This window comes from Mauremys mutica, chromosome 13 (assembly GCF_020497125.1).
Source record: "Mauremys mutica isolate MM-2020 ecotype Southern chromosome 13, ASM2049712v1, whole genome shotgun sequence".
Classification (NCBI taxonomy): domain Eukaryota; kingdom Metazoa; phylum Chordata; order Testudines; family Geoemydidae; genus Mauremys; species Mauremys mutica.
Window position 1 is genome coordinate 13,679,475 of NC_059084.1, and position 23,385 is coordinate 13,702,859.

General features: G+C 39.0%; 1 protein-coding gene across 1 annotated transcript in view; it reads left to right on the plus strand.

The window, feature by feature from the left end:
- The window catches only part of BCAS1 (brain enriched myelin associated protein 1), a 94,828-nt gene that overhangs the window by 37,530 nt on the left and 33,913 nt on the right, over positions 1 to 23,385 (plus strand). Inside the window, 10 exon segments of the mRNA XM_044984630.1 lie at positions 3,943 to 3,972; positions 3,974 to 4,006; positions 4,008 to 4,034; positions 4,036 to 4,062; position 4,252; positions 5,241 to 5,296; positions 8,441 to 8,455; positions 12,199 to 12,348; positions 16,702 to 16,737; positions 17,099 to 17,314. Coding sequence (XP_044840565.1) covers positions 3,943 to 3,972; positions 3,974 to 4,006; positions 4,008 to 4,034; positions 4,036 to 4,062; position 4,252; positions 5,241 to 5,296; positions 8,441 to 8,455; positions 12,199 to 12,348; positions 16,702 to 16,737; positions 17,099 to 17,314 — 591 coding nt within the window.

Below are 23,385 nucleotides of genomic sequence, written 5' to 3' on the forward strand. Positions count from 1 at the left end.
CAAGTCAACAATGCATTGAAACAGTGCTGAATCAGAACATCAGTGAACTGAATACAGGAATGGACTACACTTACGGTACAATACTGCATACATCATTCCCACATGAAATCTCTTCTCTCGCCATGCTTTAGTAGATTATAATGAGAGCTGGTTGAAAAATGTTGAATGTTCAAAATTTATAAAATGTTTTTTATTTTTTTCCAATTATTTTTTACAAAAAATATATGAATTGTCAAAAAATTGTAAGTTTGACATTTCCAAGAAAAAAAAATGAATTTTTTTTGCAAAAGACAGTTTCTAAATTTTTGTTATTATGTTTAATAATGAAGCTTTGTTTCTGAGATGTAAGCAAAAATTAAAGAAAATTCCACAAACCCATTTAACAGAAAACAACCCACAAGCGTTAAAGGCTCCAGGGTCCATATTGGTTATCTGATCTCTAAACAGACTTTGCATGTGTTGTCATTCCTTCAAGCATGACAGACTGGAGTCATTTAAAGCCATTAGGGTGTGCTGTTTGCCATGGAAAAGGAAGAGCAAGAAGAAATGGCAGGGTTAGTAACAGGTTCTGAGCTGTACTTTGGACCCTGACCTAGCTGCTGGTCTTTCTAGTGTACTGTGTTGGTACTTTCAAGGCAAAACTTAATTATTAATTATATTATTATTAATTATTATTATTTAAGAACTGCAAAATCTCTTTCTTTGCATCTCATACTAGTTTGTTTGATGGTGCTACAAGAAAGCAAACTGACAATGGGAACAACTGCCTGGTGGCATCCTTACAGCAAAGGACTGCACTCGGTAAATTAGAGCTTACGAGAAAAGGAGGGTGGTGCATTAATAGAGTCACTAGTAGGCAAGACAGCTATTCAGTTTGGTGAGGAGGCTACTCATCCTGGGAGGGTATAGTGCATCCCGGGCTGCACGCTTGCTCCCAGCAGAAATACCCATTTCCAAATGAACGGCTACTGAGCATCTCCTTTCTATAGTGTGGATAACACCATGGTCTCCCCATATGCCATTCCCTCATGCAGAAAAGCAGAGTGTGCACCTCAGCAAAGACTCAATCCTGTGTCCATTGATGTTGATGGTAATGCTGCCATTGACTTCAATTGTGCAGGATCAAACATCCTATGTAAATCTCATCTCTGCGCTCTATCAGCATCAAGCAAGAACTTAGAACAACAAGAAGCCAAGGTATGAAAATAACTTCATGTCCAGAACCACCAGAGCTGATTGGGAAATGGAATATGTAACTAGCTATGTGACTTTTTTCATGAAGTAACCTGATTTCCAACTACCAGACGTTAAGACAGGGATAACTTAGGACCCAGATTTTCCAAACTCTGCATGTGGAAAAATGCACAGAAGTAAATGCCTACTTTGCAAATGAACAGTCAATGTGACATCGTAATTTACACATTGGGGGGTGAGTGAGGATCCTAGTGTCTACATATAAAGACTAAAAATGTATGACATATTAAAGAAAAAGGACAAAACAAGCTATATTGTTAAGTGGTTTTAAAAAAAATTCAAGGGATGATTAACTTAATTACCTGAGGGTTCAAAGGCCAGATATTTATCTAGTGTAAATAGGCATGGCTGCGTTGATTTCCACTATATAATTATGATCTATTTAGAAAGAAGGAGCATTTCTCAGTCCTTAATCAGAGACATTTGATACAAGGAAAGTACAGAAAACTATCTGGATTAAAATTATATGGGGCCCAATTTTCAGTGGAACTTCAACCCAACCTTAGCTTGTATGAACACTTCTTTTGCACACCCAATCCAGCAGTCCCATCTGTGTACCTGCCTACCTAGCTGGTGGGACTTTTGCTTTCTCACTGTGATCTTCTGTTAGAGATACATGGCAGGTGAGGTAATATATTTTATTGAACCAACTTCTGTTGGTGAGAGAGACAAGCTGTTGAGCTTACACAGAGCTCTTTTTCAGGTTCTTGATAGATCTTTTACGCCCTGCTGCTCTTCATGTAGGCTTTTTGAAATGAAGACAATTGGGCCATCTCCTCCTCTCCCTTTTGCAGCATGGAAAGGTGCAGAATTGCCCTAAACACATAGAGTAGGTGTGTGGAGGCCCCAGGGAAGGGAGAGATAACTATGCACCCATATACTCCCTTATGTGGATAAGGGAGAAGCCGTGGATGTGGTATACCTAGACTTTAGTAAGGCATTTGATACGGTCTCGCATGATATTCTTATCGATAAACTAGGCAAATACAATTTGCTCCCTCAAGATAGGTGGCTATGGGCAGCCCCAAAGGGGAGAAGTTGAGGAAACAGCCTGTCTCTGTGATGTGTTCCCTTCTCAGGATAGAGTGCAGTTTGAATCATCACTTGTTATTGTTCTGAGCAGAGAAACACAAGCTGAGCACTCCCCCATGCCAGGATTTTTCAGCTGAACAGTTATGGCCAGATTCTGGCCCTCGATGCCGTCACAGACAGCACTATGGAGAGGCTAGAACAGGGGAAGGAACCTGGCTTATTGTTTGTGGGATCACAAACTCTAACTCCTAAAAACTTTACTCATGTGATCAGTCCTACTTACTGCAACAGGACTGCTCACATAAGTAGGATTTGCAGGAGCAAGTCCCAAAATTAGATTATTAATGGAGAAAAGGGAACCTGAGTATTAATAAAGGAGGGAAAGAAGAATATGCTCAATCATTGTTTCAAAGAGTCGTATATATGTAAGACACTGTAAACTGAAATTGAATTCACTCATTTGCATGTGTATAAATCCATAGAGTTGTGATTAACTGATCTATTAGCTGCTTTAGTGCTAACAATTACAAAGTTATCTACTAGGAGCAGATCCCTAACTGGTCTGCTTGCACTTTGCTAATCACACTGTTGTTTGCTAGTTACAATGAGAGCCACTGCATTTGAATTGTCTGCTAACTGAGCCCCTAAAGCCCAGAGCCCAATCCTGCAAGGTGTTCAACGTCCACAGATTTCAGTGAAGATGGGGATGGTCAGTACCTCTCAAGATGCACTTAGGACATTGCAAGATCAAGACCTAAAGATGTGTGAGGACTCACACTTTTATGTTATTCCTTTTAGGTCTTCATGTAAAAGATATTTGGGAAGGGGAGGTGAATTTTTGCACAGCTCTTTAGATAGTTTATGAGTCATCAGTGGTGCCAAAATTGTAAATTATGAACACAGTCTAAGGGCCACATTTTCTAATGTGACCCTTAGACCATGGTGGATATTGCGCTCTTTTGAAAATCAGGCTGTAAATGTGCAACGGCAGCTACTAAGCACTTCTGAAAATCTGCCCTTATTCACTGCCTATATGAGAAGTGAGCTTCTTTGAAAATAGATTCCCAATTCTGAGTGTTAGCATAGGAAGAACTGTCCTGATCATACTGTTTGGAAAATCTGGCCCCTCATACATGAGAGACAGCTCTGTGTGGCTTAAAAAGCTAGAGTTATTGTTGATGTTTGCTGGTGGTTTGAGAGGCTTTTTAATATTGTTTGTGGTTTCTAGATAAAAATTATTTTTGGAAATTGCAGTATATTGAGGAGCAGAAGCTTTCTTTGTATGTTGTAATCAGACATTGCGGCTTCAAAGGCCAAAATCTCAGCCATTTGTTACCGTTCACAAGTGCTAAGCCACGTTAATAGAAAAGGGGGGGTGATTTGGATGCTGCATGCAACTTTACTTGCTATTTGTTTATATTCTGTAGCTCAGAACAGTGTTCCTCTTGCCAACTGCAAATGCTTGGTACATTAGAAAGAGAGGGGCAAAAAATTTGTATAAATGCGCGATTGTTCTGAATATGTAGGCTGGATAAGTATGGCTGGAATTGGGGTTGTGACTCTTGAGAGCAACAGGATGCAAATCACAAGTGTTACTTTTACATTCCACTGGACATTAAACAAGCTGGGTCTGAAGAAACTGTGCTCCTTTTTTAGGACATATGATGCAACCAAAAAGCCGTGCAAGCAAGGCTCAGCAGGTGTCAATACTGACGAGGCATGCAGTAAAACAAGAGAACCCCAAGGCATGTTGCCACAACAGACCACAATAATTCTGTCAATGAGTTTCTCTTCAAACACTGGTCAGATCTTTGCCTACAGTTTTTGCTCTATAGGGAACACCTAAAAACAAAGACTGCTGATCTAAATTCCAATCTATATGGCATTTATGAAGGTCGAATATGCACATTTATCTCGGGTACCAAAGATTTATGTTGTAAAACTGAACAGATGCCCTTAGAGCAGGGTCGGGCAACCTTTCAGAAGTGCTGTGCCGAAATCTTCACTTATTCATTCTAATTTAAGGTTTCGCGTGCCAGTCATATATTTTAACATTTTTAGAAGGTCTCTTTCTATAAAGTCTCTAATATATAACTAAAATATTGTTTGTAATGTAAAGTAAATAAGGCTTTTTAAAATTTTAAAGAAAGCTTCATTTAAAATTAAATTAAAATGCAGAGCCCCCAGAACCGATGGCCAGGACCCCAGGCATTGTGAGTGCCACTGAAAGTCAGCTCGCGTGCCGCCTTCGGCACCCGTGCCATAGGTTAGCCTACACCCCTGCCCTTAGAGAATGCTTAGATTGATAGGGAGAGAAAGAGACTGTGCAATAGTTACTTAATGGTATTGATTAGGAAAATGTCCTCTACTCTTATAGACTGTTTTAGAACCCAAAGTCATTCAGTTCCTGTTAAAATAAATTTCCGTGAGTTAATAACTTGCTTTGAAAATGTCTATAAAATAACAAACAAAACAATCATCAGGTACTGGCACAACAAATGTAAATTCCAGGAAGGGACAGGATAAGACCCTTCGTACAAAGAAGCATAGTTGTTAATGAGAAGGGGAAGCTGGGGTAATGAAAAATACTAAAATTAGCAAAGCCAAAGGACAGCACATGCCCATCGACATGGAGTGGGTTCACCTTTAGGGAATAATAGAACCTCTCAGGTTTGTCTAATGTATTTTTTATTTTGATTTTTTTTTTTAATCTTTCGCAGACACTGTCTCAAAATTACATTTTTAGGAAATGAATTCATCTCATATTCAATATGCAATAAGTCTTTCCCCATTTGGAAAGCAAAATAGAGTTTGCTATTTGTAGGTTGCATGTGTATTCATTCACCTATTGTCCATAGATAAGCCTTGCTAGGTTCTAACTAACATGATGAAAATTTCCGAAGCTTCCTATTGAACGAAGCTTGAATATGGACATAGTACAACCACTATTACAGTATTTTGTTTTCTCAAATATATACGGATATCACCAAGCACATCAGAAGCCAGAAGTGCCTCCTGAGGACATGGGTAGTCAGTTTTGCTTGATGTTTTTCTCTCTGGTCGTTATCATTACATGAGTGCTCAGATTGGCTTCAATGCTATCCCTTTCTTTTCTCCTGTGCCTTCCCTTCCTCTGTACATGAGGTTACTTGTTTGTTGTAATGAGAACAAACAGTAACCATATCAGAAATAAAATACAAAAGAAGAAAGATGACCATAGACTAAGTCTATTTATTTCCATTCAGTTTCAAATACTAGTGCTGAATGTACTACTTATATCCACTTCCCCGAGTTAGACATTTTGAAGTTGAAATAGTAAATATTGTTATAATTGGAAGTTATTTAGATTCTCAAACTAGATGAGTTTTTTTTTTGGGGGTTTCGTGTGATGAAATTCTGGCCCCAACTGAATTTAATTGCAAAATTCCCATTAACTATTATAGGGTCAGGATTTCTTCATGATTTTGCTTATACAGCTGTGCAAAGCTGCCAGTTTTCACTTCCTATTATTTAAATGTGAATATAGATATTTTTCTTGAGGCCTTGCATACAGGGCGACATTCTCACCTGTTTGTATAGAGGGTCACAGAAGTCCTTCAGCACTGCAGAACTGTAGCTATTCTGTGCAGGGTGTGGCCAGCTGTGGAACAGGTCCATAGGAAGATGACAACACATTCTGCTCTTCCTGGAGCTAGAGTCTAAACCAGATGCCATTTGTGGGAACATGCCCACAAGGGGTCTGATCTAACTCCCATTTTAGTCAATGGGAAGATGTCCAGTGATTTCAGTGGGACCAGACCTGACACCTTCATTGGTCACAAGTATCCACACTAGGAGCATGCTGTTGTTGGAGGGGCTGTACTATTCCTGTTAAGTAGCTTAAACCTGCACCCTGCTCCTGGTTTGTGAGGTAAATTCTGTCCCCCTCCACCTCTGTATAATTTCCTCATTTATTCAGGCACTAGAGGACATGGGGAGGTGAGAGTCAGTTTCTCCATGATGATTTAAAATGGGGTAGAAAGAATGTCCAGACTCTTCTAATGTAATGCAGCGTGCAGACTGCAGTCTCTCCTACAGTGACATTGCCTTCCCACCGCCTAGCAGCTCGTGAACATCAGCATAACCTTCATAGGCACAGACTTTATTGGAGTTACACTCCTTTATACTAGTTGAAGATATGGCCCGTTGCGCCAATTTCTACATGCTGTTACATCTAGATTCTTGCCGCTGAAGGTAGAAGAGTTATTCTGGATTTGCACTGGTGTAACAGAGTAAAAATTGGCCCATCAAATGGGTGAGCTCCAGGAATCGTTATTATTGTAGCTCTGTGAAGCATTATTATGGTAGTAGTCTTATTATTGTGCAGATCTGAAACCTGGCATTGTCCAAAGTGTATACATCTAATTTGTAAAGATTGCATATGTTTCTGGAAGTTGTTTTTAAAAGCACAAATCATTCTAATAGAAACAAGTATGCCTTGAAGGACTGCTCTTGATCCCATTTTGAAGTCAGTGTCAAAAATCATAATGGCTTCATCAGCGGCAGAATTGGACCATCCAGAATATATAATGTAGATTAATAATGCAATGTTACAGTAAGCCTACAGGAAAACTATTGACAGAGTGAATTAGACAGGAATTCCCGGTGAACCTGGTAATCAGTTCATATGACTATAACTAAATAACCTCCTACAGTATTTTTTATTAATTAGATTTTATCAAGTGCATTCAGAGAAATAGCATAAAGAGAAATAAAACAGTTTAAAAAGTAGCATCGGACTTCTGTATATTCAGTAATAAAAAATAACCGTTAATGTATTTCTTCTTTTATACCAATTTCCTGCTATTCTTTATGTCCCTTTAATTCTTAACAACCAGCCCAACTTTGACAGTTTTGGACATGTAATAGGTCATGCACACAATTACCTAACTTGTCCACGCAACTCTGTCAACTGCCTCTAACTACCAGGGATGAAATTTTCAAAGGAGCCAGCAGAAGTAAGTCACCCAAATCCAATTGAATTTCAATGAGATTTGGATACCTAGCTGTCTCAGGAGCCTCTTCAAATCCCAGCCTACATAGACAGTTGCATGCCTGACTTTGTGAAAACCAGCCTGATATTTCTGCAACATATGACTGTAGATATAGGCACTCTGAAGTTTGGAAACAAATATGCTGTTTGGGTTTGGTTTGCTAACACTCCTGTAAAAGTAAACATGTCCGGGTGCCTCCAGCAGGATATGCAAATCAGCCTTTGTGCACAATATACAGAGATTGCTGGGAGTGCTTTCTACAAAGAACACATTTTTATTTTCCAATAGAATTAACACCACGACTAAGCACTTAGATTGGCAAGACAAATAAATCCTCACTCCTGGTGAGAAATCACATTTTCACTCAATCCAAGAACAAAATAAAATAAAAAGAAGATAACATTTTGTGTGTTTGTTTTGTTTTGCACTAAATTTTATTCCCTCCTCCCCTCCCATTTCAAAATCAGTTTGGTAGGAAAAGAGCGAGGAACAAATAATGAATTTCTGATAGAGATGAATTCATAATCAATGATTTTGCTCAAAACAGGAATTTTGCCACTTTCACCATATTAAAAACCCTGTCAGCAGACAGGAGTACTAAAATTTTACCCTAATTCCAGTTAGGGTTTGGTCTTCCCCTTAGTTAAAATCAATGGGAATTTTATCATCAACTTCAGTGGGAGCAGGAGCAGGCTTTTCTTCATGAATACAACAGGGAACGGTTTTTATAGTGCAACCACGTTGTCCACAGAATAAGTTCTCTCTAAGTATGTGTCTTCATTGCAGAGTTAGCCCATACGCTTACCTGCATATTGCCCCTAACTCCACTCGTGTCCTCACCCAACTTCGGTTGTGCTTTCAACCCAAGCTAGCTGGCACAGCTGGAACTACAGGTTAGAGTCCGGGTTCCACTTCATCTCAAACTGGTAACCCACCCACTTTGCAGTGAGGATGCATTTGAGTTCTGATAGTCCTCCAGGGTCTTCACACAATCCCCCCCAGGACAAACAGATTCTCTCACAATTCACTGGGAAGGAATCATAGAACATCTCTTCCTACTGCAGCACAAGAAACCATGGGATATCCCCCCAAAAGTCTTAGTGACACACAACTGTGTGCAGCACAGTGATGACAAAGTAACTTGGATCATAGAATCATAGAAGATTAGAGTTGGAAGAGATCTCAGGAAGTCATCTAGTCCAACCCTCTGCTCAAAGCAGGACCAACCCCAACTAAATCAACCCAGCCGGGCCTTAAAAACCTCTAAGGATGGAGATTCCACCTCCTCCCTAGATAACCCATTCCAGTGCTTCACCACCCTCCTAGTGAAATAGTGTTTTCTAATATCCAAGCTAGACCTCCCCCGGCTGCAACTTGAGATCATTGCTCCTTGTTCTGTCATCTGCCACCGTTGAGAACAGCCTAGCTCCATCCTCTTTGGAACCCCCTTTCAGGTAGTTGAAAGCAGCTATCAAATCCCCCCCTCACTGTTCTCTGCTGCAGACTAAATAATCCCAGTTCCCTCAACCTCTTATCATAAGTCATGTGTCCCAGCCCCCTAATCATTTTTGTTGCCCTCTGCTGGACTCTCTCCAATTTGTCTACATCCTTTCTGTAGTGGGGGGCCCAAAACTGGATGCAGTACTCCAGGTGTGGCTTCACCAGTGCTGAATAGAGGGGAATAATCACTTCCCTCAATCTGCTTGCAATGCTTCTACTAATGCAGCCCAATATGCCATTAGCCTTCTTGGCAACAAGGGCACACTGTAGACTCATATCCAGCTTCTCATCCATTGTAATCCTCAGGTCCTTTTCTGCAGAACTGCCACTTAGCCAGTCGGTCCCCAGCCTATAGCAGTGCCTGGGATTCTTCCATCCTAAGTGCAAGATGCTGCACCTGTCCTTGTTGAACCTCATCAGATTTCTTTTGGCCCAATTCTCCAATTTGTCTAGGTCACTCTGGACCCTATCCCTACCCTCCAGCATATCTATCTCTCCCCTCATTTTAGTGTCATCTGCAAACTTGCTGAGGCTGCAATCCATCCCATCATCCAGATCATTAATGAAGATGTTGAACAAAGCTGGCCCCAGGACCGACCCCTGGGGCACTCCAGTTGATATTGGCTGCCAACTAGACATAGAGCCATTGATCACTACCCATTGAGCCTGATGATCTAGCCAGCTTTCTATCCACCTTATAGTCCATTCATCCAATCCATACTTTTTTAACTTGCTGGCAAGAATATTGTGGGAGACTGTATCAGATGCTTTGCTAAAATCAAGGTATATCACATCCACTGCTTTCCCCATATCCACAGAACCAGTTATCTCATCATAGAAGGCAATCAGGTTGGTCAGGCATGACTTGCCCTTGGTGAATCCATGTTGACTGTTCCTGATCACCTTCCTCTTCTGTTGAGTTGAATCACACTGTCATAGGATTAGTTGGTTTTTTACAAGTTTTTATTGGCCAAAGTTATCCACTTGACTGGAACAAATCTGCCCTCAACTGAACCATCTATTCAACCCTATTCAACCCTTCACAGAACGCCTGAACATGTCCCATTATGTTCAAACCTTTAGTAGAGCGATGGGAATATCAAGAGCACTGCAGAACAGAAAAGGGTAAAGAAGAACTGGTCATTGTTAATCTTAATAGCAAACTCAACTATCATATAATAAAAGATCCAACAGGATGCAACAGTTAGGGGCAACTACATGTCAAGGAAAGATCTAGGTGTCAGGATGATATCTAATTCTATGTCGGCTTCAGAGCTTCCTGCAAAATACTTCATATTATCCTGCATGATCCAGTGAACAATAGTGTCTTTAATTTAAGTGATGGCACTGTAGACCAAACAATATTTATTGCTTTGGGACCTGGATCACTCAGTGTTCTTGTGGTTTCTATAAGTCAGTCAACGCTGATTGGTCAAAAGCCTGTGATCAGTTGGTAGTTTTCATTTTGGATTTGATTGGTCTAATCTGGCATGTTCATACTTTTGAATGTATTAGGCCTGATTTTCATTTATGTAAATATAAATATAAATCAGGAGTACCTTGTTTGCAATAAATTGAGTTACAATGGGATAAGAGATCAGAATTAAGCCCAAGACATTTGCAAATAGCAAATAAAACAAATGTAGATTTAAATAAATATATTTAATTAAATATATTCAATAAAAAATAAAATGTAAATAAAATAAAACATTCTACCCATCCCACCTAAAATGAGATTATCACAATGGTCCCTTCTGGCTTTATAATCTATAATCTTAAAGAGCATGTCTAATACACTGCATGTTTTTATTGAACACCACTTTACTTTCATACATTTATAAAATGGCTGAATTTTTCTAAGAGGTGGATAAAGGAAAAATCTTAAGAGTATTGGCATTAATGTTATTATATTAATGGGGTTAGTTTGGGTCAGGAATAGAATTGGCCAAAAAGTTGTATGTATGGTTTGCAAAAACATGGTATTCTCTATTTTTAATTAATAAATTCAAGAATTTTTTTCATGAAAAAAACCCTGAAAAACTTGGTCTGAGAGGATTTCCCCCACCACCATCACCACATTCTTTCTCTTCCTCTTCCCTTCCCCCATCACCTCTTATTATTTTGCCACTGAGAAAGATTGGGGTGGGAAGATTAAAAACTTGGAAATAAATCACAAATTTTGGATTTTTTTTCCCCTTTTAAAAATAGGAAAATTACAACAACATCCAAAATACTGAAGAAAGTTTTCAGCTTTGATAAAAGCCATTTTTTATCTAAGAATTCCAAATGAAAACTTTCATGCAGCTCCACTCAAGAGGTTTTCAGAGACTCCCAGACAGGTTAGCTATTTTAACAGACCAGCCTTCCTCAGACAGTCAATGTAAGTGGTTTTGCTCTGGAAATTCCAGTTGTTTGAAGCCATACTTCTAGCTCTGGTATCAGAGAGTAGGATACTCCTGATTCATGCTCAGATTGGAAGATCATTCCCAGAAGCAATGTCCTCTTAAGGGAATATACAATGGAGTGACTTTAAAACATTTACTTCCTGATTTAAGTATGTTAGTACCTGCCCACTTCCTAATTTTCTCTGATTTTTTTCAACATCACTGGTAGATATTTGTATAAGTGTTTTACACATTTCCATATATCTCAGAATGTTTTGCACATGCATTTTAGATTAATGCATTAATGCAAGATTAATACATCTTTATTGTTTATACATATTATTCAGAAACCTTTTTTATATAATCAGCAGTACATCATTAGAAAAATCCTAAATAATAAAGATAAACCCTGACCCTGCAAAGATTTGCACACCTACTTAATTTTAAGCACATGAATAATCCATCTGAACTCAAAGGGACTATTCCTGTGCTCAAAATTAAGTACATGCTTTAATCTTTGTAGAATTGCGGCCTTAGCATAATGATGAATTTGGGGCCAAATTCTGATCTCATTTATACTAGTTTAATGTGGAGTGAAATTAATCCTGGATTTAATTGGTGTAAATTAATTCAGACTTTGGCCCACTGGACTCAGATTAAACATTCACATACAAATTCGTCTCTCATTTGTAACTCTGTTCAAATCACCTGAATTCCACTGAAGTAACAGAAAGAGGTTTGCCAAGTGATGACTGTCAAATTTTGCTACTGTTCACCTAAAACAAAGTCCATGGGAACTGAGAGATAACTCGTAAACAAAACATATAACATTCTTTTGGCATGTTATTGTCCAGGTGGATGAAATGAAATGTTTGGCTTTAATACACCACATGTAAGTGTTTTTTATGTATTAATTAATAGTTAATTATGTATAATTAATAATGCATTAAAGGAAATGGAGTATGTAATAGACTATGAATGCTGTTGCACAAAAGGAATCCAAAGTGGAAAAGGGCCATGGTGGGCATCCCGCTCAGAAGACAGCAGCAGAATCCCAAGCTAAAGGAGCTAAAGGAGCCAAGAAAAAGAAGTCAGAGAGTCCCAAGTTAGGACACAAAACATTTAGCAGACTCTTTAGGCATAAGGTCTGTATATGATTCTAGCAAAAGTGGAACCCTGAGCAGTAACAGATGGCTCTTCTCACAGGGTGAAGTATTAAAATGATTGGATTTAATATGGTGCAACTGAGATCGGAATCTGGTCAACCCTTAAATAATTTGAAAAATAATTACATGAGCATATACCTAAAACCTATGGGGAAAAAATGTTTTGCAACATGGAAAAACTTCCCTCATATACCATCTGTGAATTCAGGATTCTGAAAGAATCCCTCTAATCTGCTAAAACCTATGTTCTTGTATTATTGTAATAAGTCATTAACACTAACTAAACTTACAATGGCCATAACCAGAATACATAGAAGATTGGCACTGACAAACAATGAAATCTGGGGATGCAGGGGGGGAGATCTCCTTCAATGGGATACTAGTTCTAAGGGCCCAATCCAACTTCCACTGAAGATAATGAAAAAATTCCCATTGACTTAATTGGTCTATTCACATGCTTAAATAAGGCATGTGCATAAATCCCTTGCTGAATTGGGGCCTATAACCCCAAACATGCATTCAGTAGAGCTGGTTGGAAAATGGGATATTTTCCCTCTGAAATGCTTGAATTTTCATTGTAAAAGTGAAACATTTTTGGCTGAAAACTGAATTTTGTTTTTGGTTGAAAATCTTTTTTGTTTTTCCTAATGAAAACTTGAGGAAAGCAGATACTTTCCCTTAAAAAATTTCATGTAGCTGAAAATCCAGTTTTCCATAGGAAAAAGGAGTGTTGACAGAGAATTTTCAACCCAGTCCTAGTATTCAGTGTGTTAGATCTTAATCAAAGATTTTGTTTCAACAAGGACGATCAAGATTTATGTTGTGATGCACTGTGGCTGGGAGGCAAAGAACAGTAGCATTATATCCCAAAGAATGTAGAATCAGAGGTCTACACTAGGGGGTGGGGATCGACCTAAGATACGCAACTTCAGCTACATGAATAGCTGAAGTCGGCGTATCTTAGGTTGATTTACCTGGATGTGAGGATGGCGGTGAGTTGACCGCTGCCACTCCCCTGTCAACTCCGCTTCCACCTCTTGCCATGGTGGAGTTCCAGAGTCGACGGCAGAGTGATCAGGGATTGATTTTATTGTGTCTATAGACACCCACTTGGAATGTTTTGGGAGTAGGGGACTTTTATAATAAGTAGCTATGTTAAGGGTTAGAGGTGGGGAGGAACCCCTTGAAAACGAAAAAGAACATTGTATTCTCCACTGTTTACTAAAAGTTCCATGTTCCTTCATTTTTTTCTAGCCTGGAAATGTTCAGTCTCATTAAATCTCATGGAAGGGATGACAGTCTTTCCACTGCAGTTAAAACTATTGGGCATTGTCTAGACTAGGAAAATAGGTCATGTTTTGAAAACATGACATCTAACATGTTTTAACTAACAAATTTTTAAATAGTGTAAAGTATTTAATGCATTTAAAATAAGTTAGCTTGTCACAGTCTACCCCCTAGACCTCCCATAGTGTCAAACATGACTAGCTAATATGTTTTTAAAAGATATTTATAAATGCATATTTTTATGTTGAATCTCACTCCTCCTTCTGTGGGGACTTCTTTATTGCGTTTTTCAAAGTGTGGGGGTGTTTTGTGTTTAAATATATAAGAAATTACCACACTATAAAACAAGTGTAAGTAATATTGGGACTACAAATTGTGACACTCGCCAATGAAAAAGGTAGAAAGTTCAAAGTTGAGGCTAAAACTCTACCCTGTTAGTTGTGGCAGAGGTCTCAAATCAAAACATTACCTTTTGTGCCAGCACAGAAATGTCAGTCCTTTGTGTTGGTTTGCTTCAAAATCTGAAATTACTGACATTAGTACCTTAACAATGGAGTGCCTCATGCCTTAATTTCTGGTCCTATGACATGACAAACTGTAATTTAAACATGACACATCTTCTTAGGCAATTAGATAAAGTACTAATGTATTTAAAATTATGGCTAATTGGTTTAATGAAATGTAACTGTGAACACTTCGTTTTGAGAACACTTGGCTACTCATAGTTTTTTGTATTTAATAGTCTTGTTAGCTTCAGTAATAATCCTGAAGTATCCATCCTAATTGAAAAAGGATAGCCATGGTTGAGATTTTTTAAAAAATCCATTGTTTTTCAGTGCTGTCACTTCTATAAACACTAACTTCTAGTCAAAATAAGCATATTTAAAAACAAGTTTCAAATGTTGCTTGTGAGCAGTAACTGGAAACATGTTAAGCCTGGTACCCTGGGATTTTGTTAGCTTTGATGGGATTCTCCCAGCTGAATATCTGCACATCACTAATTTCAGATCCTGAGTGTATGTCGCTTTATGCTCAGATCTAGTTTTTAAATACAACTTAATTGATTTATGAAATTCCATCCGGGGTGGCGAGAAATAGTTAATTAACTTTCAGGTGCTACAGTTGAAGTCAGCTTCCAGCATTCACCCTGGAGTTCTGTAAATTACTCTGGATCATTGGAGCTAACCACAAAAGGGGAAGTTCATGTCTCCAGCAGAACACTCACACCTGTTCTTTCAAGACATCTCCCAACAGCATGGCAGGGTGCCTAGAATTAGAGAAGCACAGAGCATTTGCCTATATTCTAGTTTATTGCTTCTCTTCCTTTTACAGAATCCAGAATTTCCTAATATAAGCTTCCCTATAATTTGGAGTAAGCAGCTCAAGGGTCATGATAACTGGTTCCATGAAGTTTGGATCTGGTTGCATAAACTGCATGCTGCAAGGCTACCAGTGTCGCAATAAACCCAAAGATCACACCTGTCATGTGAACAAACTCCCAAATCAAAAAGCAAATCCCACCCAAGACCATTGAGTTTTGCCTGATTTTTTACATAAAATTATAAATTGGCCCTGGTAGGGAACTCTGTAGGGAGGAGGGGTGGGGGCAATGGAATCAACCTCCAACCACCAGTGCCGCCTCTCTGTAGCCACAACACTGGTTTACAGACTGGAAATTCCTAGCCCCTGGGTCCACATAAGTGTGGACCTCCTGGATTCTTCCCTAGTTTGCCCCAATGGTCTGCTCTGTTGATCATATTCAGAGATGCTATATTCCAGGCACACTCCATGGCCTTTAGAGTGCAGAGATGCCCCACTGTGTGACCATTCTCTCTTCGCCACCCCTCCCCCCGGCGTAGCTTTACTTCAAAACACAGGTGCTTTAAAGGTGTGTGCAGACCTTCTGAACTTGAGTAAATGTTACTCCCTAAAGGTCTCAAGAGTACAGAACATTTGCCTTCAGTACTGAATTAGGGCATACAGTGCTTTGCAAAACTCTGCAATAAGACCTGATGCTTGAACAATCATCACAACAACAAAAATCTACTTTCACTGTCATTTGTAATGGGCATAACTCAAATATTACCCAGGCCTCAAAACAGAAATTAAAAACAAATATGACACGGCCCTATATAGCCCAAAATCCATCCTAGACAATTCTCTACATCAGCCATACATAGTATAATCAGATCCAGCTACATTTAAAGGCCTGATTAAGCAATTATTGCAGCACTATTTGGAATATCTTATCTGCATTTTGCTACAAGATATAGACCGCAGTATGCCATTTATCACTCAACATTTCTTATCCCAGAAATTAAGACCCAGATTTTCAAAGACACCATTTTGCAAACAGTCCCCATCTGTAAACATAAACCAGGGTTTGTACACATGCATTGAGGGTTGTATGTGCATACGCGCATATGCAGGCACACACACACAAATGTGTGCCTTTGAAAAGCTATGTCTACTCTTTTTTTTTAATTTGTTATGACTTATACTAGGAAATGAGTTGGAGATTTTTTTTTCTTGAAATTACAAGTCTGTGAAAATAAATGCACCAGAACTGGCCACAAAGCACCTGACATGAAACTCCAGTGTTTCTAAAGCTATAAATAATTGGGTGGGGAAAGGACACAGAATGCACCAAATAAAGGTGACTGGTGTACTAGTGGATGAGTTTGAGTTTGGTGATTTCCATAAAGTAAGTATGAAAGCCCAACACCTTTTAGTAGCCAGCTCTACTCCAGTAAGGTAGAGCTGATGTAGTGTGTATCATTCTCTATTAAAGGGCAATTCCTGTAGGTCAAGCAAAAGGTTTATTGCTGGAGCTGCTCAAACTACAGCTGCCTTGTTTCTTAAAAAGGGTAGGTAGAAGCAGGGCCGTCCAATTCAATGTAACATGGCAGCCACAGTCTGGACTTTCACACACACAAATATTCACTGAAAAGAAAATGATTAGAGATACAACCAGTTCCTAAACTGTGTAGCTGAAGAATGGTATTGTTCAAAACAAACTTGCTTTTGTGTTTTGTTTCCCTTTAGTCCACAAAAGAGGCCCAACAGACAACTAATACCCAAGTGAGTAAGTTTACTTATAGTCATCCATATATGATGCCGTCATTTTTTAATGGTCACTGCCACATCCAGTCTGACACAATGTATGAATGTAACAGTTAACAGTCTTTGCAATGGATGGATTTCTACTTCATTTACATCTTCCTTGCCATGAGTTCACTGCATTACTTAACTCTGAAGTGTATGGCAATGCAATTTGTATGAGTGATGCTGTACAAGTTGTGTAGCACCATGTTATATTTCTTGGGTAATCATGGTTTATTGGGTCATAGCTCTTGTCATGAGTGATGCTTGAGTGTGTTTTGAGTCCGTTTTCCTTACAAAGTTTTAATGATGCTGTAACGATTTTTGTGTATGTCTCTAGGGTGCTGAACAACAGCCTGTCACCTCTGTCAATGTAAAATCTGAAAAAAATGCCCCTCCCACTCAAGAATCACAGACGACAAAGCAGAATGCAAAAGCCTCTGAACCTGCAGCTGAGCAGCAGGCAACAGCAGCAACTACCGAAGCCCCTAAAGACATGACTAAGGAGAGATCTGCACCTACTTCCACACCATTGAGCAAACTCTTCTGGAAAAAGGTATGTCTAGATTTCAGAATTGTTTCCTCTGCTCCCCACCTCCCCAGTTTTGGGAGATAATATAACTCGACTCCTGATGAAGGAACCAAAGCCAAGAAGTTAAGCAGAGTCACATTTTTAAACAAGGTAGGTAAGTGTGAATGTCTGTGCAGTTACCAGCATTGTGCATGTGCTTTGTGTAGTTGCATGTGCGCATGGCTATTGATGGTTATTTGCACATGTATTTACTTTACTCGTGTGTAGTTATGACTCTTCTGGAAAAGTCCTATATGATTTAATAAAGAGTAATAACACTCTGTAGAATTTTTTAACTAACCCTATGAATAGGTGATATAAATCTCTATTAAATGATATAGATTGGTTTAAAACTCCTTTAGGGATTATATTATTCTTTAATAGATTCTATAGGTTTTTAGAGTAATTTCCATAGAAGTCTATTTCTTTTTATAGGAGTCACTTGATTTATTTGTTTAACTGTCTGAAAATCTGTCCCTCTCTGGGTCTGTTTCTTCTACTGGGTTTCAAACAAGAATGAACTTGCTTATACGTTTGTGGGTTCAGATTGACTGCTTGGCAGCCCTTAGTTAAAACAATATATTTGACAGAAACTAGCAGGAATTATGAAAATTAAGCTGCAATTTCTATGGTTCTTTGTGATACATATACAAAAAGCTGAGCCCTTTCTAATTTTATTTACCAGAGGAACTGCACTAAACTATACTGAATCATTGTATTGTGAGTAACTGCCATCCTGAGCTACTATTCAGATTTAGATGCCAAAAATGAAATGCTCCCAAATAAATAGATACTGATTAAATGAAGCGCATGAGCTTCTTTGTCTATAATTTCTGTGCTGGACAGAGGAATTGGAGACATAGTTTGTGTATGCCACTAACACTGAACATTTATGGTGCTTACTAGTTCACAGATGAAGCAAGCATGATTTGCTTGTTTCATTTCACATCCAAGGCAGTTTAAAGCAGTTGTCTGGGTATATTATTTTGCTATGGCATTGGATGAATCAGGTATTTGTAATAAAAGGAATCCTGTAAAGTGGGAAAAGAGATATCTGAGAGCTCTCGTATTATTGCGGAAGCCATATCCACTTTCTGAATATGTCTGGCTCAGCTGAGATGCATACTGAACCTCAAGATGGGATAAGAAGAGAAACAGCTGAAGACAAAGGGACAAATTCATTATGTTGTAAATCCATTGACGTCACAGAAATTCACTTAGTCCAAGTTGTCAATTTTTAATAAATAAGTAACCTAGTCTACTGTGTAAGAGGAAAGAAGGGAAATGGAGATCTGTCCCTGAACATTAACTCTCATTGAAGATTTATGGGCCAAAATTCAATTAGGACTAATAAATGAGATTCTGCCCTCTACAGAGGGCCAACACAAAGCCTATGCACTAGGGGTGTCCCACTAAAGTCTTCTCCTGAGGGCTTCAATTGGACTCAAGTGGTGCAGCGGCCTTCTGCACTGTGGTGAGTTCCATCCGGTGTGAATATCAGCTGTCCTCACACACCACAACCCCGCCCAAATATGTCAGGCCTAGGCAACTCCCTCCATTTGTTTCTTTCTTTTCTTTAACCTCTGTCAATCTGAAGGGAGACTGAAGGGGTATAAAGACATCTCAAGATCCTTCCTGGCATGTGGGACATCTTTGAGCCTGTAAAAAGGGCTTGACATCCTACCTAATGTTCCTTGTGGCCCTCAAAATTTGGAACAGAAATAAACCCTATTACTGCAACACAAGAGTCCCACAGGTGCTCTGGCACCATCCCCACTCCAGCCTTGGGTTTAATTATGTTCCTCACCATCCAAATGGTGTTGGGTGATCAGAGTGGAAATTTGCCCCAGTATTGGACAAGGACTAGAGAGAGCTCTGCATATCTCTGTGCAGACCTAACATAGGCTGCAGCAGATATGGGTGACCATCAGAACTTTCTGAGTATAGATGGGCCTTCACCAAATGTCTGACTCTAAAGACCCCTGAACTTTTCAGGTCTTTGAAACCTGGACCCAAATTTTGCTTCATGTGTCCATCTCTGCCTAATTTTGAACTATCCAAACTTCCTGATTCTGCAAACTTTGGCTGGAAGTCTTATGAGAACAAGATTTGTTGTGAGATTTCTGGTCTTTCCTGCTTCCAGATGGGATAGAAATATCATGAGCTAACAGGAGCCAAATAAAGAGACAATGAAAAATAAGAGAAATTGGGGAAATTGCCCAACTTTTACAAAGCTCAGAACAATTCTGTTTTGAATTTTGTCTGAAAGCCCTGTCTTGCTTTTTATTTAATCCAAACCAGTGTTTGTCTAGCTTTAGAAGTCTCTTGACTTTTCTCAGACAAGTTGAAAAATATTTGCATTGTTAGCTGAACAGGTGTTATTTTTAAATGTTTTGTTTTCTCAGTAGGAAACAAGACATATTGTAATTACTTCATAATAAAATTCCTGGCTTGGCTTTAAGGATTGAAATAATGAATTGCACCAGTCTACAACTCCCTGTGGGATGTTCATGTTAATTCATGTTCCCTCGCTTTCTCTCATTGTAACGTAGCTGATTTAAAAATATATGAAAATATATCTTTTGTCTCCATTAATGAACTAGTTGTTGTCAAAAAAAGGTTGATTGTCATGGAAGAATTATTTTATCTTATCTCATACATGGCAGGCACAATCAAAATTAGGCTAATTAAAAATACAAACCAGGTTCTCAGCTGGTTTGAATTAACTCTTCATTGATTCCAGTGGAATGATTATAAATTACACCACCTGAGCTTCTAACGCTATATTCTGTTAATTTAAAATAATCTTTGGACCCAGTTCTTCTCCCACAGACACTGTTTTACAGTCATTGAAGTTTATCTTGTTTACAGAGGTATAAACCAGTGGGAAATTTAGGCTCTTTGTCTTTTGAAAATCTCATTCTTCTCTTTGAGAAATGAGTACTGTAGGTCAAATCCGAACCTTACATTGGTGCAAACTCCATAATAACTCCATTGATTTGAGCAGGGACAACTGAATTCAATGGAGTTACGAGAGAAATAAACGGGTGAGGCTGAGAACAGAATTTGGCCCTTTATATTTAGTTTTTTGGTTTTTTTTTAATTTACCTGTTTGGTTTGAATGATTATCCTTTACCAGCAAAAGATTTGTGTCACTTCCTTAGGTTTTCTTGATAGAGGAAGATATTCTATTTCCTTTAACCAGGAATCTTGGTGACCTAATCAGCTGAGGCCAAAGAAATGCATAGCTGCTCAAAATGATTAGCCTCATAGGTTAGCCTGAAATTCAAGCTGCTTTGCTTGTCTCTAGAAGGAGCTTTCACTTCAAAATAGAACGAATGAAGTGACTGTCAACAGACTGTAGTGCTAATGCTTTAATTAGAGCTCGGTAAACAGTGCAAAATAATATCTGTGAATTCTTGTTTAACTTTCCAAATTAATTCACTTCTGCTGTGTTTGGCCCCATTTTCTGATCACTTTCCAGGAATATTCTCACAAATGGCTGGAATGTTTGCCAACGTAGCCTTTCTAATTTTTAAGCAAACGATGAATATTAACGGACAAGCAAATTTTGCATTTGTAATCACAAGTATTTGCACTGGAAACCTGATTCCAGGACTTGAACGTGTCTAGGCACAGAAATATTCCACTTGGCCATTTTGAATATAGAATAATTACAAACCAGCTGCAGGCTAAGAAGGATTCAGGAACATTGGTCAGTAAATTATCTCAAATAATAGATACATTTTGGAGGGGAAAATCACAATTTGAAGCTGTTACAGTTTTGATGTCATAGATGTAGCAGCAAAAGACCTGCCTTTGTTATTGAGAAGGGAGGATTTATCTATTGACAGTATAGCCAGCAACACAGCTGTCCAGCAGGTATGATAAACATGTACCAAACATCAATCTACAGCACTGAGTCATTAGCTTGGGATTTGCAGAGCAAACGGTAGCTGAAAGGTGGGTGCCACAGAGAAGGAAAACGAATATTTGAGTGGAGAAGGTGGTTATAATGTATTACCCAGGCCTTATCAAGTCCCTGAAGTGCTTTGTCAACCTCCATTACAGAATGTACTACTGGCAAAGTTGCATGGGAGTAGAGGGTGAGGGTCATTTTATCCTGACTAAAGGGGCCAAAGCAACATAAAGGGGCGTTAAAAGGGAAGTTCCCTTGTGTAATAACTGGGGAAGCCAGGCCCGGCTGATTTCTGAGGAGCCCCTTGGAAGTCCTAATGTAGCGGGCATGCTAGGGATGGGACGGGTATCAAGAGCTGGGCCATAGCATATAGCACTATAGTGGTTCTGGACAGTGCCACTTCCCCTAAGCAGGCAGGGACAGGCTGCAGTAACTTAAACAGACCCTTTCTAAGTTACACAGGGGCCACCCAAAATCAGAAGGGCACAAAAGTGGCTTAAAGCCATTTTACTTCTCCCACTGGGCTATGAAGTCTACCATGTGTCTCTTAAGCAGCAGAGATCAACATCACACCCAGCTGCATTTTTTTTTAAATTAAAAAATTGCAAAAGATGAGCTCATTAATTAATACTTATGCATTAAAAGAAAATATAGTTTGGTTTGTTAGCTAGCAAATGCATGGCCCAAGAAAAATAGTCTTATGCAGGGTAGAGATTAGACTCAGGTAGGGAGCACCAAGCTGAAGCTGCAATGTGAGGATAATACAGAAGGCAAGGTATAGGATTTACTTTAAACTTAAAAAAGGCTGCTCAGTAAATGAAACAAAGCCTTAGAGCCAGCTCATTACATCAGGCCCCAAAAAAATTACATTTTCACTTTCACTGCATTTTGTATAGTACTAACATAAAAGAAAACACTGAACTGAAAACTCCTAGGTACTGGAAGGCTTGAAAGTCTTGTAATTCAGAGGAAGAATTCAGAGTTTAGACAATAACTTATACAGATACCACCATTTCCACTTTCACTAAGTTTTTATAGGAAAAGGAACAGAGAACAGTATCTTATAGGAAGTAGAACAGTACTTTCCAGCTAACAAAGCAGAAAAATGCTGTAAAATCCTGTTATAAAAACACAACAGAGGCTGAGAAAATGATTATTTTAAATAACAAAAATACAATGGTAGCTCTGTAGTAGTGAGGCTAGTCGGTGGATTTCATTTTATTCCTTCAAACAAGGTAAATGCCTTGAAATACTATTCCAAGGTTTGGGCTTGCTCTCTGCAAAGTCTGTTTTCTCTCTTTTTAAGGAATTTAAGCTCAGTCACATTGGTGCAAATCAGGAGAGACTCTTGACTTTTGTGAAATTAATTCCAATTTACCCCAGTGTAACTGACAGCAGAATTTCAACTTATAAATCCAGAAAGCTCAGTCAATGTAATTTATGGCTATAGGAATATCACTGTGTATTCAAGGTAAATATAGTTGTTCTACCTATAAGTTATTATTATACAAATTGTAGATTCCACCTATAAAACTAATCACAGAACATAGTGTCATTTTTTATTTTTATTATTGCTTTGTTGAGTAAAGAGGAAGACAGGCCCGTACCCTAGAGGAGAATTTAAGTTAAAGTAAAATCATTCAAAGTTTATTGACTATTCATCTTTGTCAGGCTCTTCCTATTAAACTTCAGCTGCTGTCAAGAGCATCTCTCAAGATCTTTGGGATGGTAAATGGGAACATTTCTTCTGGCCTTCCATCAGAAAGCAGATAGTTAAAAGTATGTCAAAAAACCCTTGTAATTTGGAGAGGTTGTTTTGCCTTTGAAAGACTGTGCACAGCACTCTCTAAAATTAAGAGGCGTTATATCCATTTCTGTAACGTACTGTCAGATTCCAGGAATCTGCAAACAGGGGCAGCTCTATGTATTTTGCCACCCCAAGCACGGCAGTCAGGCAGCCTTCGGCAGCATGCCTGCAGGAGGTCCGCTGGTAACGCGGATTCGGCAGCATGTCTGCGGGAGGTCTGCCGGTCCCGCGCCTTCGACGTACCCACCGCCCAATTGCCACCAAAGCCGCGAGACCAGCGGACCTCCCGCAGGCATGCCGCCAAAAGCTGCCTGACTGCTGCCCTCGCGG